The sequence below is a fragment of the Pongo abelii genome, chromosome 1, assembly GCF_028885655.2.
Source record: "Pongo abelii isolate AG06213 chromosome 1, NHGRI_mPonAbe1-v2.0_pri, whole genome shotgun sequence".
In the NCBI taxonomy this organism is placed as follows: domain Eukaryota; kingdom Metazoa; phylum Chordata; class Mammalia; order Primates; family Hominidae; genus Pongo; species Pongo abelii.
The window spans coordinates 24,405,280-24,424,107 of NC_071985.2; the positions used below are offsets into that span (position 1 = coordinate 24,405,280).

The 18,828-nt window shown below is 36.6% G+C and overlaps 1 protein-coding gene across 6 annotated transcripts in view; it reads right to left on the reverse strand.

The window, feature by feature from the left end:
- Positions 1 to 18,828, reverse strand: part of DNAH14 (dynein axonemal heavy chain 14) — a 499,118-nt gene that overhangs the window by 170,921 nt on the left and 309,369 nt on the right. For 3 of the 6 annotated variants that reach the window (XM_054519536.1, XM_054519533.2, XM_054519594.1), the window contains exons 42-43: positions 17,655 to 17,733; positions 8,000 to 8,229 (exon numbers count right to left, since the gene is read on the reverse strand). In XM_054519536.1, the coding sequence (XP_054375511.1) occupies positions 8,000 to 8,229; positions 17,655 to 17,733 (309 nt within the window). Of the gene's footprint in view, positions 1 to 6,594; positions 6,881 to 7,999; positions 8,230 to 17,654; positions 17,734 to 18,828 lie in introns of those variants that run through there. The other 3 variants (XM_054519601.1, XM_054519597.1, XM_054519600.2) reach the window with 2 other exon arrangements.

Below are 18,828 nucleotides of genomic sequence, written 5' to 3' on the forward strand. Positions count from 1 at the left end.
CAACTATTCTTCAAAGAACTGGCGTTCCCCTTTTCCCTAGTTATAGTAACTCTAATAAATGACTTTAGGTTCTTATTTGTTATGTCATTGCAGGTCCTTCCTCAAGTTGAACTGCCTTTTCCTTCCTGAGATCTGAATGCTAAGGGTGCTCATTGTTATTAGTTGTCACTCTTCTAGGCTCTCTCAGCAGACAGAGCTAAGAAATATATGTACATATACTGACCTGGGTATATACTCTGTTTTCGTTTGGTTTGTATTTGCATTACATGTAATTATTAATTACTCATTCTAAACTTTTCTGTGTGCTTCAAATTAACTTATTAGATTTATACATTTTTCTAACAAATCTAAAGTTATCTGATCTTTCTACACTATTCTCAAACACAACAAAGATCTTAGCACACTTCCACCACCTATTGAACACCCCCCCTTCCATCTTATTTTGTGTATAATTTTGATTTTGTCTTTTTAATAAAAAGTTAGTTTATAATCAATAGTTTTATCAGTCTATTGATCTATATTACCAAGTTCTATGCTCATCATTATTCTTATATTGGTCACCATCCCACTGTGTGTATTAGTCTTCTTGCTGAAGCACATCCTTTAATACTTCTTTTATACATGAGTTACAGGTGTTTGACGATTTCAGTCTTCATATGTCTGAATGGATCTTTATTTTGGTGTTATCTTAAATGATAATTTCTGAGGATAAAAATTTAGGTTCCTTCATCCATTTGAAGACATTACTACATTATCTTCTAATCTCTATTGTTGCTAATAACAATTTGTCTAATTATTATTATTTGAGACAGAGTCTTGCTCTGTCACCCAGACTGGAGTGCAGTGGCGCGATCTCGGCTCACTGCAAGCTCCACCTCCCAGGTTCACACCATTTTCCTGCCTCAGCCTCCCAAGTAGCTGGGACTACAGGCGCCCGCCACCATGCCTGGCTAGTTTTTTGTATTTTTAGTAGAGATGGGGTTTCACTGTGTTAGCCAGGAGGTCTCCTGACTTCTTGATCTGCCTGCCTCGGCCTCCCAAAGTGCTGGGATTACAGGCGTGAGCCACCACACCTGGCCAAAAATTTGTCTAATTATTATTCCTTTGTAGATATTGTCTTTTCTCTATAAAAACTTTAAATATTTTTTATTGACATTTTGCAGTTTCACTATAAATTGTTTAAATGTGTTTAATATCAGTATTTATGTCAATCTGGCAAATTCTCTGATATTATATCGTCGAATGTTTCTTCTCTGACATTCCCCTCCAGAATGAGAGATTCTTCTGAAATGTCTTGGCAGATCCTCTCGCTCATCACTGTTCTTCCATACCTTTTTCTTCTCTAGGTTTCAACTTACTAATTCTTTCTTTGATGGTGACCAGAGTGGAGTTTATCCTATTGAATTTCTCTTTTTATTTACTTATTTATTTTATTTTTTTATTATTCTTTAAGTTCTGGAATACATCTGTGAATGTGCAGGTTTGTTACATAAGTATACATGAGCCATGGTGGTTTGCTGCTTCCATCAACCCATCATCTAGGTTTTCAGCCCCGCATGCATTAGGTGTTTGTCCTAATGCTCTCCCTCCCCTTGCCCCCACCCCCCAACAGGTCCCAGTGTGTGATGTTCCCCTCTCTGTGTCCATTTGTTCTCATTATTCAGCTCCCACTTATGAATGAGAACATGCAGTATTTGGTTTTCTGTTCCTGTGTTAGTTTGCTGAGAATGATGGCTTCCAGCCTCAACCATGTGCCTGCAAAGGACATGAACTCATTCTTTTTTATGGCTGCATAGTATTCCATGGTGTATATGTGCCACATTTTCCTTATCCAGTCTATCATTAATGGGCATTTGGGTTCATTCCAAGTCTTTGCTATTGTGAATAGTGTTGCAATAAACATACATGTGCATGTTTCTTTATAGTAGAATGATTATATTCCTTTGGGTATATACCCAGTAATGGGATTGCTGGGTCAAATGGTATCTGGTTCTAGATCCTTGAGGAATTGCCACATTGTCTTCCACAATGATTGAGCTAATTTACACTCCCACCAACAGTGTAAAAGTGTTCCTATTTCTCCACATCCTCTCCAGCATCTGTTGTTTCCTGACTTTTTAATGATTGCCATTCTAACTGGAGCGAGATGGCATCTCATTGTGGTTTCGATTTGTATTCTTCTAATGACCAGTGATGAAGAACCTTTTTTCATATGTTTGTTGGCCACATAAATGTCTTGTTTTGAGAAGTGTCTGTTCATATCCTTTACCTACTTTTTGATGGGGTTGTTTGTTTTTTTCTGGTAAATTTGTTTAAGTTCCTTGTAGATTCTGGATGTTAGCCCCTTATCAGATGGATAGATTGCAAAATTTTCTCCTGTTCTGTAGGTTGCCTGTTCACTCTGATGATAGTTTCTTTTGATGTGCAGAAGCTCTTTAGTTTAATTAGATCCCATTTGTCAAATCTGGCTTTTTTTGCAATTGCTTTTGGTGTCATAGTCATGAAGTCTTTGTCCATGCCTATGTCCTGAATGGTATTGCCTCGGTTTTCTTCTAGAGTTTTTATGGTTTTGGGTCTTACATTTACATCTTTAATCCATCTTGAGTTAATTTTTGTATAAGGTGTAAGGAAGGGGTCCAGTTTCAGTTTTCTGCATATGGCTAGCCAGTTTTCCCAACACCATTTATTAAATAGGGAATCCTTATCCCATTGTTTATTTTTTTTTTTGCCAGGTTTGTCAAAGATCAGATGGTTGTATATGTGTGGTGTTATTTCTAAGGCCTCTGTTCTGTTTCAGTAGTCTATATATCTGTTTTGGTAACAGTATCATGCTGTTTTGGTTACTGTAGCCTTGTAGTACAGTTTGAAGTCAGGTAGTGTGATGCCTCCAGCTTTGTTCTTTTTGCTTACGATTGTCTTAGCTATATGAGTTCTTTTTTGGTTCCATATGAAATTTAAAGTAGTTTTTTCTAATTCTGTGAAGAAAGTAAATGGTAGCTTGATGGGAATAGCATTGAATCTATAAATTACTTGGGGCAGTATGGCCATTTTCACGATATTGATTCTTCCTATCCATGAGTGTGGAATATTTTTCCATTTGTTTGTTCTCTCTTATTTCCTTGAGCAGCAGTTTGTAGTTCTCCTTGAAGAGGTCCTTCATATCCCTTGTAAGTTGTATTCCTAGGTATTTTATTTTCTTTGTAGCAAATGTAAATGGGAGTTCACTCATGATTTGGCTGTTTGTCCTATTATATTATTGTCTATTATTGTCAATATATTGCCTATATTGGTGTATAGGAATGCTTGTGATTTTGCACATTGATTTTGTGTCTGGAGACTTTGCAGAAGAGACTCAGACTCCCACACAATAATGGTGGGAAAGTGTAACACCCCACTGTGAATATTAGACAGATCAACAAGACAGAAAATTAACAAGGATATTCAGGACTTGAACTCAGCTCTGGACCAAACGAACCTAATAGACATCCACAGAACTCTCCACCCCAAATCTGCAGAATATACATTCTTCTCAGCACCACACAGCACTTATTCTAAAAGTGATCACATAAGTGGAAGTAAAATACTCTCAGCAAATGCAAAAGAAAGGAAATCATGACAGTCTCTCAGACCACATTGCAATCAAATTAGAACTCAGGATTAAGAAACTCACTCAAAACCACAAAACTACATGGAAACTGAGCAACCTGCTCTGGAATGACTGCTGGGTAAATAATCAAATTAAGGCAGAAATAAATAAATTTTTTGAAACCAATGAGAACAAAGGCACATGTACCAGAATCTCTGGGACAGAGCTAAAGCAGTGTTAAGAGGGAAATTTATAGCACTAAGTGCCCACATCAGAAAGTGGGAAAGATCTAAAATCGACACCCTAACATCACAATTAAAAGAACTAGAGAAGCAAGAGCAAACAAATTCAAAAGCTAGCAGAAGACAAGAAATAACTAAGATCAGAGCAGAACTGAAGGAGATAGAGACATGAAAAACCCTTCATAAGATCAACCATCCAAGAGCTGGTTTTTTGAAAAGATTAACAAAATAGATAGACCACTAGCCAGACTAATAAAGAAGAAAATAGATGACTCAAATAGATACAATAAAAAATGATAAAGGGGATATCACCACTGATCCCACAGAAATACAAACTACCATCAGAGATTAATATAAAAACCTCTATGCAAATAAACTAGAAAATCTAGAAGAAAAGGATAAATTCCTAGACACATACACCCTCCCAAGACTAAACCAGGAAGAAGATGAATCCCTGAATAGACCAATAACAAGCTCTGAAATTGAGGCAATAATTAATAACCTACCAACCAAAAAAAGCCCAGGACCAGATGGATTCACATCCGAATTCTACCAGAGGTACAAAGAGGAGCTGGTACTATTCCTTCTGAAACTATTCCAAACACTAGAAAAAGAGGGACTCCTCCTTAGCTCATTTTATGAGGCCAGCATCATCCTGATGCCAAAACCTGGCAGAGACACAACAAAAAAAGAAAATTTCAGGCCAATATCCCTGATGAACATCGATGAAAAATTCTCAATAAAATACTGGCAAAATGAATCCAGCAGCACATTAAAAATCTTACCCACGACAATCAAGTTGGCTTCATCCCTGAGATGCAAGGCTGGTTCAACATACGCAAATCAATAATCAATAAATGTAATCCATCACATAAACAGAACCAGTAACAAAAACCATATGATTATCTCAATAGATACAGAAAAGGCCCTTTGATAAATTCAACACTCCTTCATGCTAAAAAACACTCAATAAACTAGGTATTGATTGAACACATCTCAAAATAATAAGAGCTATTTATGACAAACCCATAGCCAATATCATACTGACTGGGCAAAAGCTGGAAACATTCCCTTTGAAAACCGGCACAAGACAAGAATGCCCTCTTCACCACTCCTATTTAACATAATATTGGAAATTCTGGCCAGGGCAATCAGGCAGGAGAAAGAAATAAAGGGTATGCAGATAGGGAGAGAAGATGTCAAATTGTCTCTGTTTGCAGATGACATGATTGTATATTTAGAAAACCCCATCGACTCAGCCCAAAAACTCCTTAAGCTGATAAGACTTTCTCTTTGTAAATGACTAAATTTTTCATTTCCAGATGTCTATTTCATTCTTTTTCATAGCTATATGTTCTTTTAAAATTTCTACTTGTTTCTACTTGTTGTTCCATAATTCGTCATTTATTAAAAATGGATGCCATTCATTTATCTTTTTAGAACCCTAAACACTTACATTCAAATCTGTGTTAGGTCATAATAATTTTCCCTGAGATGAATTCATATGATGGGCCATTTTGGTGGTATACTTCCTTAACAGATTAGGTTTTCTTTATGTGTTTTACAATTTTTTCTTGCAATGTAATTATAATTTTTTTTGGCTCTCCCCCTTTTTTTCTTTTTCCTCATTTCTACTTTGGTGGTTTTATAGTTCTATAATTGCTTCTACTTGCCTTTCCTTCCCTTTTTACCCTCCTATTCTAACCTAATTTTATACTGATATTTCAGATGACAAAGCAAAATTTCATATTCATTGTTTTAAGATAAGCATTCAAATATAATGAATAATTTGTTAACTTGCCTTTTAGTTTACAGGAAGAGCAAACACAATTTTAGGTATTTCTGCCTAACAAATAAATTAAGGCAATTTATTTATCTATAGGAGTTAGAGTCATGGAGTTGAATCATTCATTTCAACAACAAATTAATGTGCAATGCTTTTGGATTAAAGGTTAATTTCCACAGGAAATAACATAGAATCTTTGCCATCCAGATGTCTTAAATAGAATTTTTAACAAATACAGTAATGTGCCACACAATGATGTTTTAGTCAATCATGGACTGGATATATAATGAAGTTACCATAAGATTATAATGGAGCTGAAAAATTCCTATCACCTAGTGACATCATAGTCATCATAACATCGTAGCTGTCATAATGTCACAGCACAATGCACTAATTCTCTTTGTGGTGATGTTGGTGTAAACAAACCTACTGTGGTGCCAGTTGCATATACAATTATCTACAGTACATAATATTTGATAATGATGATAAATGACTACGTTACTGGTTTATGTATTTACAATATACTTTTTATCATTATTTTAGACTGCACTCCTTCTATTTATATATAAAATTAACTGTAAAACAGCTTCAGGTAGGTCCTTCATGCGGTATTCCAGAAGAAGGCATTGTTGTCCTAGGAGATGACAGCTCTGTGTGTATTATTGCCCTGAAGACCTTCCGGTGGGACAATATATGGAGGCGGAAGACAGTGATATTGATGAACCTGATCCCACGTAGGCCTAGGCTAATGTGTGTGTGTCTTAGTTTTTAACAAAAAAGTTCAAAAAGTAAAGAAATAAAATAAAATATAAAAATAGAATAAAGATATCAAGAAAATATTTTTACACAATGTGCTTTTGCTTTAAGCTAAGTGTTGTTTCAAAGGAGTCAAAAGTGAAAAAAATTAAAATCTTATAAAGTAAAAAAAATTATAGTAAGCTAAGGTTATTATTGAAGAAAAAAATTTTTTTTTTTGAGGCTGGGTCTTCATCTGTTGTCCAGGCTGGAGTACAGGAGCACGATTATGGCTCACTGCAGCCTCCAACTCTTGGGCTCAAGCGATCCTCTCATCTCAGCCTTCCAAGTAGCTGAAATTACAGGAGCATACCACCATGCCTGGCTCTTTATTTATTCACTCATTTGTTTTTAGAGATGGATGGGTCTCACTATGTTGCCCAAGCTAGTCTTGAACTCCTGGCTCAAGCAATCCTCCTGCCTTGGCCTCCCAAAGTGCTGGGATTACAGGCATGGGCTACTGCACACAGCCTGAAGAAAGAAAAATTTACAAATAAATTTAGTGTAGCCTAAGTGTACAGTATTTATAAAGTCTACAGTAATGTGCAGTAATGTCTGAGGCCTTCACAGTCACTCACCACTCACTCACTAACTCAGAACAACTTCCAGTCCTGCAAGTTCCATTCATGGTAAGTGCCCTATTCAGGTTTGCCATATTTTAAATCTTTTATACTGAATTTTTACTGTACCTTTTCTATGGTTAGATATGTTTAGATGCACAAATACTAGTTTGTTATAGTTGCCTACGGTATTCAGTACAGTAACATGCTGTACATATTTGTAGCCTTAGAGCAATAGGTTATGCCATATAGCCTAGGTGTGTAGTAGGCTACACTATCTAGGTTTGTGTAAGTTCACTCTTTGACATTCACACCATGAAAAAAATCCCCCAACAGCACATTTCTCAGAACACATCCCAGTTGTTCAGCAATGTATGACTGTAACCTCAAACAAGTACATCAGACAAATCAGTAGGATTTGTATTTTTGGTATAATGTTGCTAGCATTCATCTTTATTTAACAAAGTTCTTCTAAATATATTTATGCTTAATATTTTGTCTCTTTTTGGTACCTGCATCAACAATCACTTTACCTACTCAAAGTTCTTTTAGTCAACAACAGCTAATTGCAAATGTTTACTGTTTCAAAGTAATAGGATGGATTCCATTTGTTAGATTCAAAAAGCACAAGTACTAAAGAAATCTAAGGCTTTATAAAATAATTTGGATTAAAAAAAAATATATATAAGACTATAATATTATGATCCTACAGAACTTCTTGCTACATGGTGGTATGGATAATACAGATCCAGAAACACAGCAAATGAGCTCAGAGTAACTGAATTCATAGTTTTATGGCTTTACCTTCTGCTTTACTAGCATTATAGGTTTTTGTAGAACCTAAAATCAAACAGGAATGTAATTTTCTTCAGCTTCTTTCACTACAATGAGGGTATTGGGTATATTATAAACCTTCTTTTTCCTTTAATCTTAACATTTTAAAATATGAACCTAATCATTATAAGCCAAGCATTGCTTTAAATTAATATTTCAAAATAAGTATAGTTATGATTTTTCCCACAGAACTTACCTACTTGTGAACTGTTTCCAAATAATTCATGAACAAGTTTGTCAAAATCGTATGTTACTTTTGCAAGAGAATCAGATTCAAGACTTGGACAAAATGGTATATTTTCTCTGGGTTCATCTTCACGGTTTAAAGCTCCTCCAAATGCCCAAGTAAAAGCAAACACAAAAAGCTTTTGAATAATTTTTGTTAATTTATCAGGATTTTTCTCTGGATACCATGTATTTTCATCCCTGGGGTAGACAGGTATGGAAGAATGAAGGTTAACATTTTTAGAAAGCAGTTTAGGAATAGAAATTTACTTTAATATAATGTTAAAGTTTCATTATTAAAAATTGTAATGCAGTTAGGTATTAACATAAAAGTTTCAGAGTTTATGTAAATTTTTTCCTTTGATAATTATCATGTAAATGATACAATCACTATTTTTTTAAAGTACCATATGTATAAAACTTGTGTAGTCAAACTTTATTTCAAATATACCTTTAATATGTTTTTATTTAACTTATGTATATATGTTTTTATTTATAATATACTTTAATATATGTTTAGTATGTTATTTAATATACATACATATGCTTAATATATGTATATATTTTAATTTATGTAAAAATGTTTCATTTTTATTTTAGGTCAGTTTATTAGCTGACAGTTTATCTGTATTTTGGAAGAGGAAATTATAATTCTTAATTTTATGTGGAAAGACATAAGTGAATAGTCATTCACCCTGTATTCGTCTCAGCCAAGTCCTAGAGGTTGATTTAGTTCAACCTGGCTAAAGCCAGGCAGTCTGAATCTGGAGAGTCTTCTCCACTCTGGATTAACCTAGATCATCCATGGTTGGTAGGATCATGAAATTCTATGGTGATGGTGATGGGGCTGAACATGAGATTTGAGCCTGATTTAAAGACATTTCATATAGTTCAGAATTCAGTATTATCATAAAACTATTTATAAATTATGAAAAACCTAAAATATGTCACTAAACTGGAATTTATTAGCAATCATTAATGTACAGTTCATTTGTACAATTCTATCTGAAATTTCTAGCCATATGTTATAGTTCACTTAGCAAATATCTGAGTGGTTATTATGTATTGATTTTTCTGAACAAAACAGATATGATCCCTTTTTTACAGAAGAGCAAAATTAATGCTAAACAATGGTAAGTGTAAAGAAAAAAGTCAGTCAAGGGGCCAAGATGGTCGATTAGAAGCAGCGGCCACCCTTGGCACTCACGAAGAGGAATGAAAGCAGTGAGAGAAGTCAGCACCTTCAACTGAAATATCCAGGTTCTCTCACTGGGACTGACTAGGCAAACAACTCGACCCATGGAGAACGAAGAAAAGCAGAGGCAGGTGATGGTCCACCTGCGAGTGGCATATAGCCAAAGGAACCCCCTTCCACCCCCAGCCAAGGGAAGCAGTGAGGGAGTGTGCAACCCCACTCCCTCACTGCTTCTCCCATGGATCTTTGCAACCCACAGATCAGGAGATCCCCCGTGAGCCCATGCCACCAGGGGCTTGGGTCCCACACACAGAACTGTGGGGAATCTTGGCAGAGCAGCCACTCAGGCACACACAGAGACCTAGGAGTTTTATGTACTCTGGCCCCAGGAATCCCAGAAAGACAGGAGATCTATCCATACTTTCTGATAGGAAAAGGGCTGGATCCAGGGAGCCAAACAGCATCATTCTCTGGGCCCCACTTCCAAGGCACCTCACAAGTTAAGACCCACTGACTTGGAATTCCAGCCAGCCAATGGCAATAGGCTGGAGGCTGTGTGAGATGGGACCAAATTCCCAGGGGGCAGGGCAGCTGCCATCTCTTGGTTGACTCAGTTGTTCCAGCCTGCTGGCTCCGGAGAGTCCAGGTGGTCAGGACAAGGAGGGTTTCCCCACAACACAGTACAGCTACTTTGCCAGATTGTGGCCAGACTGCTTCTTTAAGAGGGAACCCCAATCCATTCCTCCTCACTGGGTGTGGCCTCCCTGCAGAGGTTTCAGCCACTCCACCCAGAGTTATATGGACAGAACTCTGATCTCTCCCTGGGATGAAGCTCCTGGAGGTGGGGCTGGCTGCTGTCTCTGTGGTTTGATTGACTCAGCTGTTCCAGCCTGCCAGCTACGGAGAGTCCAGGTGGTCTGGGAAAGAAGGGGCCACTCCCAATGCAGCACACTTGCTCTACCAAGAAGCAGCCAGACTGCTTCTTTAAGGGAGTTCCTGATCCTGTTCCTCTTGACTGGGTGAGACCTCCCAACAGGGGTCTCCAGACACCTCCTATAGGAGCGTTCAGGCCGGAAACAGGTCAGTACCCCCTTGGGACAGAGCTTCCAGAGGAAGGAGTAGGCTACCATCTTTGCTGTTTCAAAGCCTTCACTGGTAATACCTCCAGGTAAGGAAAAAACTGAGGCAAGTAGGGTCTGAAGTGGACCTCCAATAAACTGCAGCTGCCCTATGGAAAAGTGGTCTGACTCTAAAAGAAAAAGAGACAGAAAACGACAATAATAACATCAACAAAAATACCCCACAAAAACCCCACTCAAAGGTCAGCAAGATCAAAGATTTAAGATAGATAAGCCCACAAAGATGAGAAAGAATCAATGCAAAAATGCTGAAAACTCAAAAGCCGGAGTGCCTCTTCTCCAAATGACTGAAACACCTGTCCAGCAAAGGCACAAAACTAGACTGAGGATGAGATGGCTGAATTAACAGAAGTAAGCTTCAGAATGTGGGTAATAATGAACTTTGCTGACTTAAAGGAGCATGTTGTAACCCAATGCAAAGAAGCTAAGATCATACAAAAAAAATACAAGAGCTGATAACCAGAATAGTCAGTTTAGAGAGGAACATAACCGACCTGATAAAGCCAGAAAACACAATACTAGAATTTCTCAATGCAATCACAAGTATCAATAGCAGAATAGACCAAGCAGAGGAGAGAATCTCAGAGCTTGAAGACTATCTTTCTGAAATAAGACAGGCAGACAAGAATAAGACAGGCAAAAAAGAATGAAATGAAATGAACAAAAACCACTGAGAATTATGGGATTATGTAAAGATACCGAACTTATGACTGATTGGGGTTCTTGAAAGAGATGGGGAGAATGGAACCAAGTTGGAAAACATACTTCAGGATATCATCCAGGAGAAGTTCCCCAACCTAGCAAGACAGGCCAACCTTCAAATTCAGGAAGTGCAGAGAAACCCAGTAAGATGCTCTATGAAGAAATCAACCCCAAGACATAAACATCAGATTCTCCAAGGTTGAAATGAGAGAAAAAATGTTAAGGGCAGCCAGAGAGAAAGGCCAGGTCACCTACAAAGTGAAGCTCATCAGACTAACAGTAGACTTCTCAGAGAAAGCCCTATAAGCCAGAAGACATTGGGGGCCAATATTCAACATTCCTAGAGTTTACAACCTAGAATTTCATATCCAGTCAAACTAAGCTTCATAGGCAAAGAAGAAATAATAACTTTTTCAGACAAGCAAATGCTGAGGGTATTCATCACCACCAGGCCTGCCTTGCAAGAACTCCTGAAGGAAGCACTAAATCTGGAAAAAAAAAAATCCTTTATGAGCCTCCATAAAAATGCACTGAAGTACACAGGCCAGTGACACTATGAAGCAACCACATAAAGAAGTCTGCAAAATAACCAGATAGCATCATGATGACAGGATTAAATTCACACAAGACCCATTGGTATGCTGTCTTCAAGAAACTCATCTCATGTGCAAAGACACACACAGGCTGAAAATAAAGGGATGGGGGAAAATTTACCAAGCAAATAGAAAACAAACAAACAAAAAAAGCGGGGTAGCAATCCTAGTTTCTGACAAAACAGATTTTAAGCCAACAAAGATAAAAAAAAGACAAAGAAGGGCATTACATATGATTATGTACATGATTACATATGATTATGAAATCACAAAAGGAAAGTGAAGGACTTCTTCAAAGGGAACTACAAACCACTGCTCAAGGAAATCAGAGAGGACACAAAGAAATGGAAAAACACTCTATGCTCATAGATAAGAAGAATCAACATTGTGAAAATGACCATGCTGCCCAAAGCAATTTATAGATTCAATGCTATTCCTATTAAACTACCATTGACATTCTTCACAGGTATAGGGTTCAATCTGACAAGAAGAGCTAACTATCCTAAATATATGTGCACCCAATACAGGAGCACCCAGATAACACCCCCACTGACAATATTAGACAGATCATTGAGACAGAAAATTAACAAAGATATTCAGGATGTGAACTCAGCTCTGGATTAAGTGGACCTGGTAGATATTTACAGAACTCTTCACCCAAAAACTACACAATATACATTCTTCTCATTGCCACATGGTGCTTACTCTAAAATTGATCACATAATCAGAAGTAAAACACTCCTCAGCTGAAATCATAACAGTCTCTCAGATGACAGCACAATCAAATTAGAGCTCAAGATTAAGAAATTCACTCAAAACCACACAACTACTGTAAATTGAACAACCTGCTCCTGAATGACTCTTGGGTAAATAATGAAATTAAGGCAGAAATCAAGAAGGTCTTTGAAACTAATGCAAACAAACAGATAATGTACCAGAATCTCTGGGATGCAGCTAAAGTGGTGGTAAGAGGGATGTTTATAGCACTAAATGCCCACATCAAAAAGCTAGAAAGAGCTCAACACATTACCATCACAACTAAAAGAACTAGAGAATCAAGAGCAAACAAACCCCAAAGCTAGAAGAAAAGAAATAACCAAGATCAGAGCTGAACTGAAGGAGACAGAGACATGAAAAATCCTTCAAAACTCAATGAATGCAGCAGCTGATTTTTTGAAAAAAATTAATAAAATAGATAGACTGCTTAGACTAATAAAAAAGAAAACATAAGAATCAAATAGCCACAATCAGAAATGATAAGGGGAATATCACCAATGACTCCATAGAAATACAACCAACCAATGGAGAATACTACAAACACCTCTATGAACATAAACTAGAAAATCTAGAAGAAATGGATAGATTCCTGGACACATACAGTCTCCCAAGACTGAACCAGGAAGAAATCAAATCCTTGAATAGGCCAATAATCAGTTCTGAAATCGAGGCATTAATAAATAGCCTACCAACCAAAAAAAGCCCAGGACCAGGCAGATTCACAGCTGAATTCTGCTAGAGGTACAAAGAAGATCTGGTACCATTTCTAATGAAACTATTACAAACAATTGAAAATGAGGGACTCCTCCCTAGCTCCTTTACTGAGGCCATCATTATTCTGATACCAAAACTTGGCAGAGATATAACAAAAAAGAAAACTTCAGGCCATCCCTAATGAACATCAGGGCAAAAATCCTTGCAAAAAAAATACTGGCAAACCAAATCCAGCAGTACATCAAAAAGCTTATCCACCACAATCAAGATGGCTTCATCCCCGAGATGTAAGGTTGGTTCAAAATATGCAAATCAATAAATGTAATTCATCGCATAAACAGAACTAAAGACAAAAATCACATGATTATCTCAATAGATGCAGAAAAGGCTTTTGATATAATTCAACATCCTTTCATGTTTAAAACTCTCAATAAACTAGGTATTGAAGGAACCTCAAAATAATAAGAACCATATATAACAAACCCACAGCCAATATCATACTGAATGGGCAAAAGCTGGAGGGATTCTTCTTGAAAACTGGCACAAGACAAGGATGCTCTCTTTCACCACTCCTATTCAACATAGTATTGGAAGTTTAGGCCAGGGCAATTAGGCAAGAGAAAGAAATAACGTGTATTCATATAGGAAGAGAAGAAGTCAAATTATCTTTTTTTTTAGATGACATGATCCTATATCTAGAAAACCCCATCATCTCAGCCCAAAAGCTTCTTAAGCTGATAAGTAACTTCAGCAAAGTCTGAGAATACAAAATCAATGTGCAAAAGTCACTAGCATTCTTATACACCAACAACAGGCAAGCAGAGAGCCAAATCATGAATAAACTCCTGTTCACAATAGCTACAAAAAGAACAAAATACCTAGGAATACAGCTAACAAGGGAAGTGAAGGACCTATTCAAAGGGAACTACAAACCACTGCTCAAGGAAATCAGAGAGGACACAAATAAATGGAAAAACATTCTATGTTCATGGATAAGAAGAATCAATACCGTGAAAAGGACCATACTGCCCAAAGCAATTTAGAGATTCAATGCTATTCTTATTAAACTACCATTGACATTCCTCACAGAACTAGAAAAAAATACTTTAAAATTCATATGGAACCAAAAAAGAGCCTGAATAGCCAAACCAATCCTATGAAAAAAGAACAAAGCTGGCCAGGCCCAGTGGCTCACACCTGTAATCCCAGCACTTTGGGAGGCTGAGGCGGGCAGATCACGAGGTCAGGAGATGGAGACCATCCTGGCTAACATGGTGAAACCCCGTCTTTACTAAAAATACAAAAAATTAGCCAGGTGTGGTGGTGGACACCTGTAATCCCAGCTACTCAGGAGGCTGAGGCAGGAGAATGGCGTGGACCTGGGAGGCGGAGCTTGCAGTGAGCCGAGATCCTGCCACTGCACTCCAGCCTGGGCAGCATCACACTGTCCAACTTCAAACTATACTACAAAGCTACAGTAACCAAAACAACAAGGTACTGGCACAAAAACAGACACAGAGACCAATGGAATAGAATAGAGAACTCAGAAATAAGACTGTATATCTACAACCATCTGATCTTTGACAAATGTGACAAAAACAAATGGGGAAAGGATTCCCTATTTAATAAATGGTGCTGGGAGAATTGGCTAGCCATATGCAGAAAACTGAAACTGGACCCCTTCCTTACACCTTATACAAAAATTAACTCAAGATAGATTAAAGACTTAAATGTAAAACCCAAAACTATAAAAACCCTAGAAGAAAATCTAGGCAAATACCATTCAGAATATAGGCATGGGAAAAAATTTTATGACAAAAATTCGAAAAGCAATTGCAACAAAAGCAAAAATTGACAAATGGGATCTAATCAAACTAAAGAGCATCTGCACAGCAAAATAAACTATCATTAGAGTGAACAGACAATCTACAGAATGGGAGAAAGTTTTTGCAGTCTATCCATCTGACAAAGGTCTAATATCCAGAATCTACAAGGAAGTTAGGCTGATTTAAGAGAAAAAAAAACATTAAAAAATGGGCAAAAGACATGAACAGATACTTCTTAAAAATGGCCAACAAACATGAAAGAAAGCTCAACATCACTGATCATTAGAGACATGCAAATCAAAACCACAATGAGCTACCATCACATGCCAGTCAGAATGGTGATTATTAAAAAGTCAAAAAACAACAGATGCTGTCAAGGTTGCAAAGAAAAAGGAATGCTTTTACACTGTTGGTGGGAGCGTAAATTAGTTCAACCATTGTGGAAGACTGTGTAGTGATTCCTCAAAGACCTAGAGGCAGAAATACCATTTGACCCAGCAATCCCATTACTGGGTACATACCCAAAGGAATATAAATCATTCTATTATAAAGGTACATGCACACATATGTTCATTGCAGCACAATTCACAATAGCAAAGATATGGAATCAACCTAAATGCCCATCAATGATAGACTGGATAGAGAAAATGTGGTACATATACACCATGGAATACTATGCAGACATAAAAAGGAATGAGATCATGTCCTTTGCAGGGACATGGTTGGAGCTGGAAGCCATTATCCTCAGCAAACTAATGCAGGAACAGAAAACCAAACACTACATGTTCTCACTTACAAGTTGGAGCTGAAGGATGAGAACACATGGACACATGGGCAGGGGAACAATGCACACTGGGGCCTGTCAGGGTGGTGGTCAGGGGAGGAAGGGCATCAGGAAAAATAGCTAATGAATGCTGGGCTTAATACCTAGGTGATGGTAGGATCTGTGCAGCAAACCACCATGGCACACATTTACCTATGTAACAAACCCGCACATCCTGCGCATGTACCCCTGAACTTAAAATAAGAATCAAGCACTGCATGAAGAATAATAGTAGGGAAAACTAGTTTAGATGTGGGAGTCAGGGAAGGTATCTTTGAAGAAGTAACCATTTAATTGAGACCAAAGAATCAGTGATATTCGGCAAAATATAGGAGAAAGAACATCTTGGGCAGAAGGAATACATGCGCCAAGACCATAAGGTCAAAGGATCATGGCTTGTTTGAGAAACTGAAGAAAAGGCAAGTGTCACTGAAGCACAATCAGAGCAAGAGATTAGGAGATGAATCTGGAAAGGTAGGCAGGACCTTTTTAGGCTGTACCAAGATTTTTTTCTTCCACTTTGAGAGTAATGGGAAGTCTTAAATCACTACAAAAGAGAAAAGAAATATTTTAAATTATGTTTTAAAAAGATTGACTCTTGCATATAAGTACCAAGAGACATGTACAAGCATATTAATCATATTACTATTGTTAATAACAAATTGAAAATCTAAATGTTTACCAATCGATAAATAACCTGTGATACACGTGTGTGTGTATGTATATATATATATATATATCACAGTTTATATATATAATGACAACGGACTAGTAGGTAGCAGTGAAAAGAAATAAGAATAGCTATATGCACAATGGACTAAACATGTAATGTTGAACAAAAGATGCAAGTGGCAGAAGATCATACAGGATGATTTCATTTATTTAAAGTTAAAAACACACAAAGCTAAAAAATATTATTTTGAAATATATTAATAAGTACAAAATCCAGAATAGTAGTTATCTCAGATGATGGGATACCCTGAGATCTAGGAGAGAATACAGAGGACTTCAAAAATAAAATAATATGCTTTTTCTATGGCTGAGTAGTATATATATGAGTCATTATGGTATTGTTATTTATGTACTATACACATTTTATAAATGCTCTTTTTGGCTATTCACTATTTAATAAAAATTTAATTTCTTGTTGTTACATTGAGAATGAGCAGGAAAAATTGGGGAAACGAATTAGGAAGCTATTACAAACAGTATAGGCAAGAAATGATGGAGGTTTGGGTTAGAATGCCATAATCGAGACGTAGATAAGTCAGTGGATTTTAAGGCAGAACTGACAGGCAGAGTAGAAACCACAAGTGAATGTTTTATCATTCGAAAGCAAATGTGACATGAATGTTTTAAGGACTCATAATAAGATGCCCAACAGTGACTCTTCTATCCTACAAAATGGCTGAAGAGATGTACAACAAATAATTTACATTGCTCTTACTATGTGCTAGGCTCTATTCTGGATACCTAACATATCACATTATTATTCCAGTTTTATAAATGAAAAAAATTAAAGCTTAAAAACACTTAGCAACTAATTCGACATTTCACAGTTCATAAATGGCAGATTCATGCAATAAATTCATGTCAATTTTATTCCTTTCTCAAATATGTATAGAGGCTGGACAAATGTATTCCTATAATGCATATTACTTCAAAATGCAGCATAAAATCTGGTGATCTTATATTAGCTATACAAAGAACTCTAAGTTGGAATAAAATAAACTTAAGTGGATTCTGATACTATGAAAATACAAAAGTATTGATTTATTGAGAAGTAATCTTGTGCATATTTGAGGCTCTGGCACCTAATGGTTATTAAAACATGTTTTCTGAAGGAATGTAACTGACCTCTTTTCTATATCCTTGAATGTGACAGACTCTCTTCGAGAATTTGCCTCCTTAGATGACGTGTCATTCAAATCATCACCTTAAAAAGGAAAGAGTATTTTTCCATAATTAACAACAGACGTAAAATTTATCTGGTAAACTAATGAGGTTTAACCTTTAACATTGTTTAGTTTGTGAATTATCATAGAATATCTTTATTTAACATACAATATCTGAGAACTAACTTATCAAAACAAAGTGGGAATTAGAGGAGCAGAGAATGTTCTTACATTGTCAGAACTGATTTTTATTTATTTGAAGCATAAAGCTGCATACATTTGTTCTTTATTCTATTCTATCCTTTTTTAAAGAAGATTGATTGTTCCAAAATGTAAACTTTCAAACATTCAAGTGACTATGACCAAATATGGTACTCATTACAAGCTAAACAATAAATGGGCCCTCATAAAGTGGGGCAATAAAAAAAGAAGCTGCATGCTTTCAAGTAACAAATTTATTAAAATAAACATTCAGCTGGGGCATATTAGGCAGATTGTAGTCATCCCCCTCTCACTACCATTACCCACCTTTTTTGTCCAACTAATTCATTCCACAGGGAAACACAAAGAGTAATTATTCATTCTTCCTTGTAGCTTATTTTTATAATATTTGTTTTCTTAATATTAAAAAAATGCTTCTTTTAGTGTACAGAAGAAAACAATCACCCATAATTCCACCACCTAAATATAACAACTAGTAATATGTTGATGCATTTCTTTATGGGCTTTTATCTAAAGATATAAATTATATAAAAACATAATATTTTAAAATTTGAACCTGTCATTATGATGTTAGCTGGTTATTTTGCTCGTTAGTTGATGCAGTCTCTTCCTAGTCTCGATGGTCTTTACATTTTGGCATGATTTTGCAGTCGCTGGTAGCGGTTGTGCCTTTCCATGTTTAGAGCTTCCTTCAAGAGCTCTTTTAGGGCAGGCCTGGTGGTGACAAAATCTCTCAGCATTTGCTTGTCTGTAAAGTATTTTATTTCTCCTTCACTTATGAAGCTTAGTTTGGCTGGATATGAAATTCTGGGTTGAAAATTCTTTTCTTTAAGAATGTTGAATATTGGCCCCCACTCTCTTCTGGCTTGTAGGGTTTCTGCCGGGAGATCCACTGTTAGTCTGATGGGCTTCCC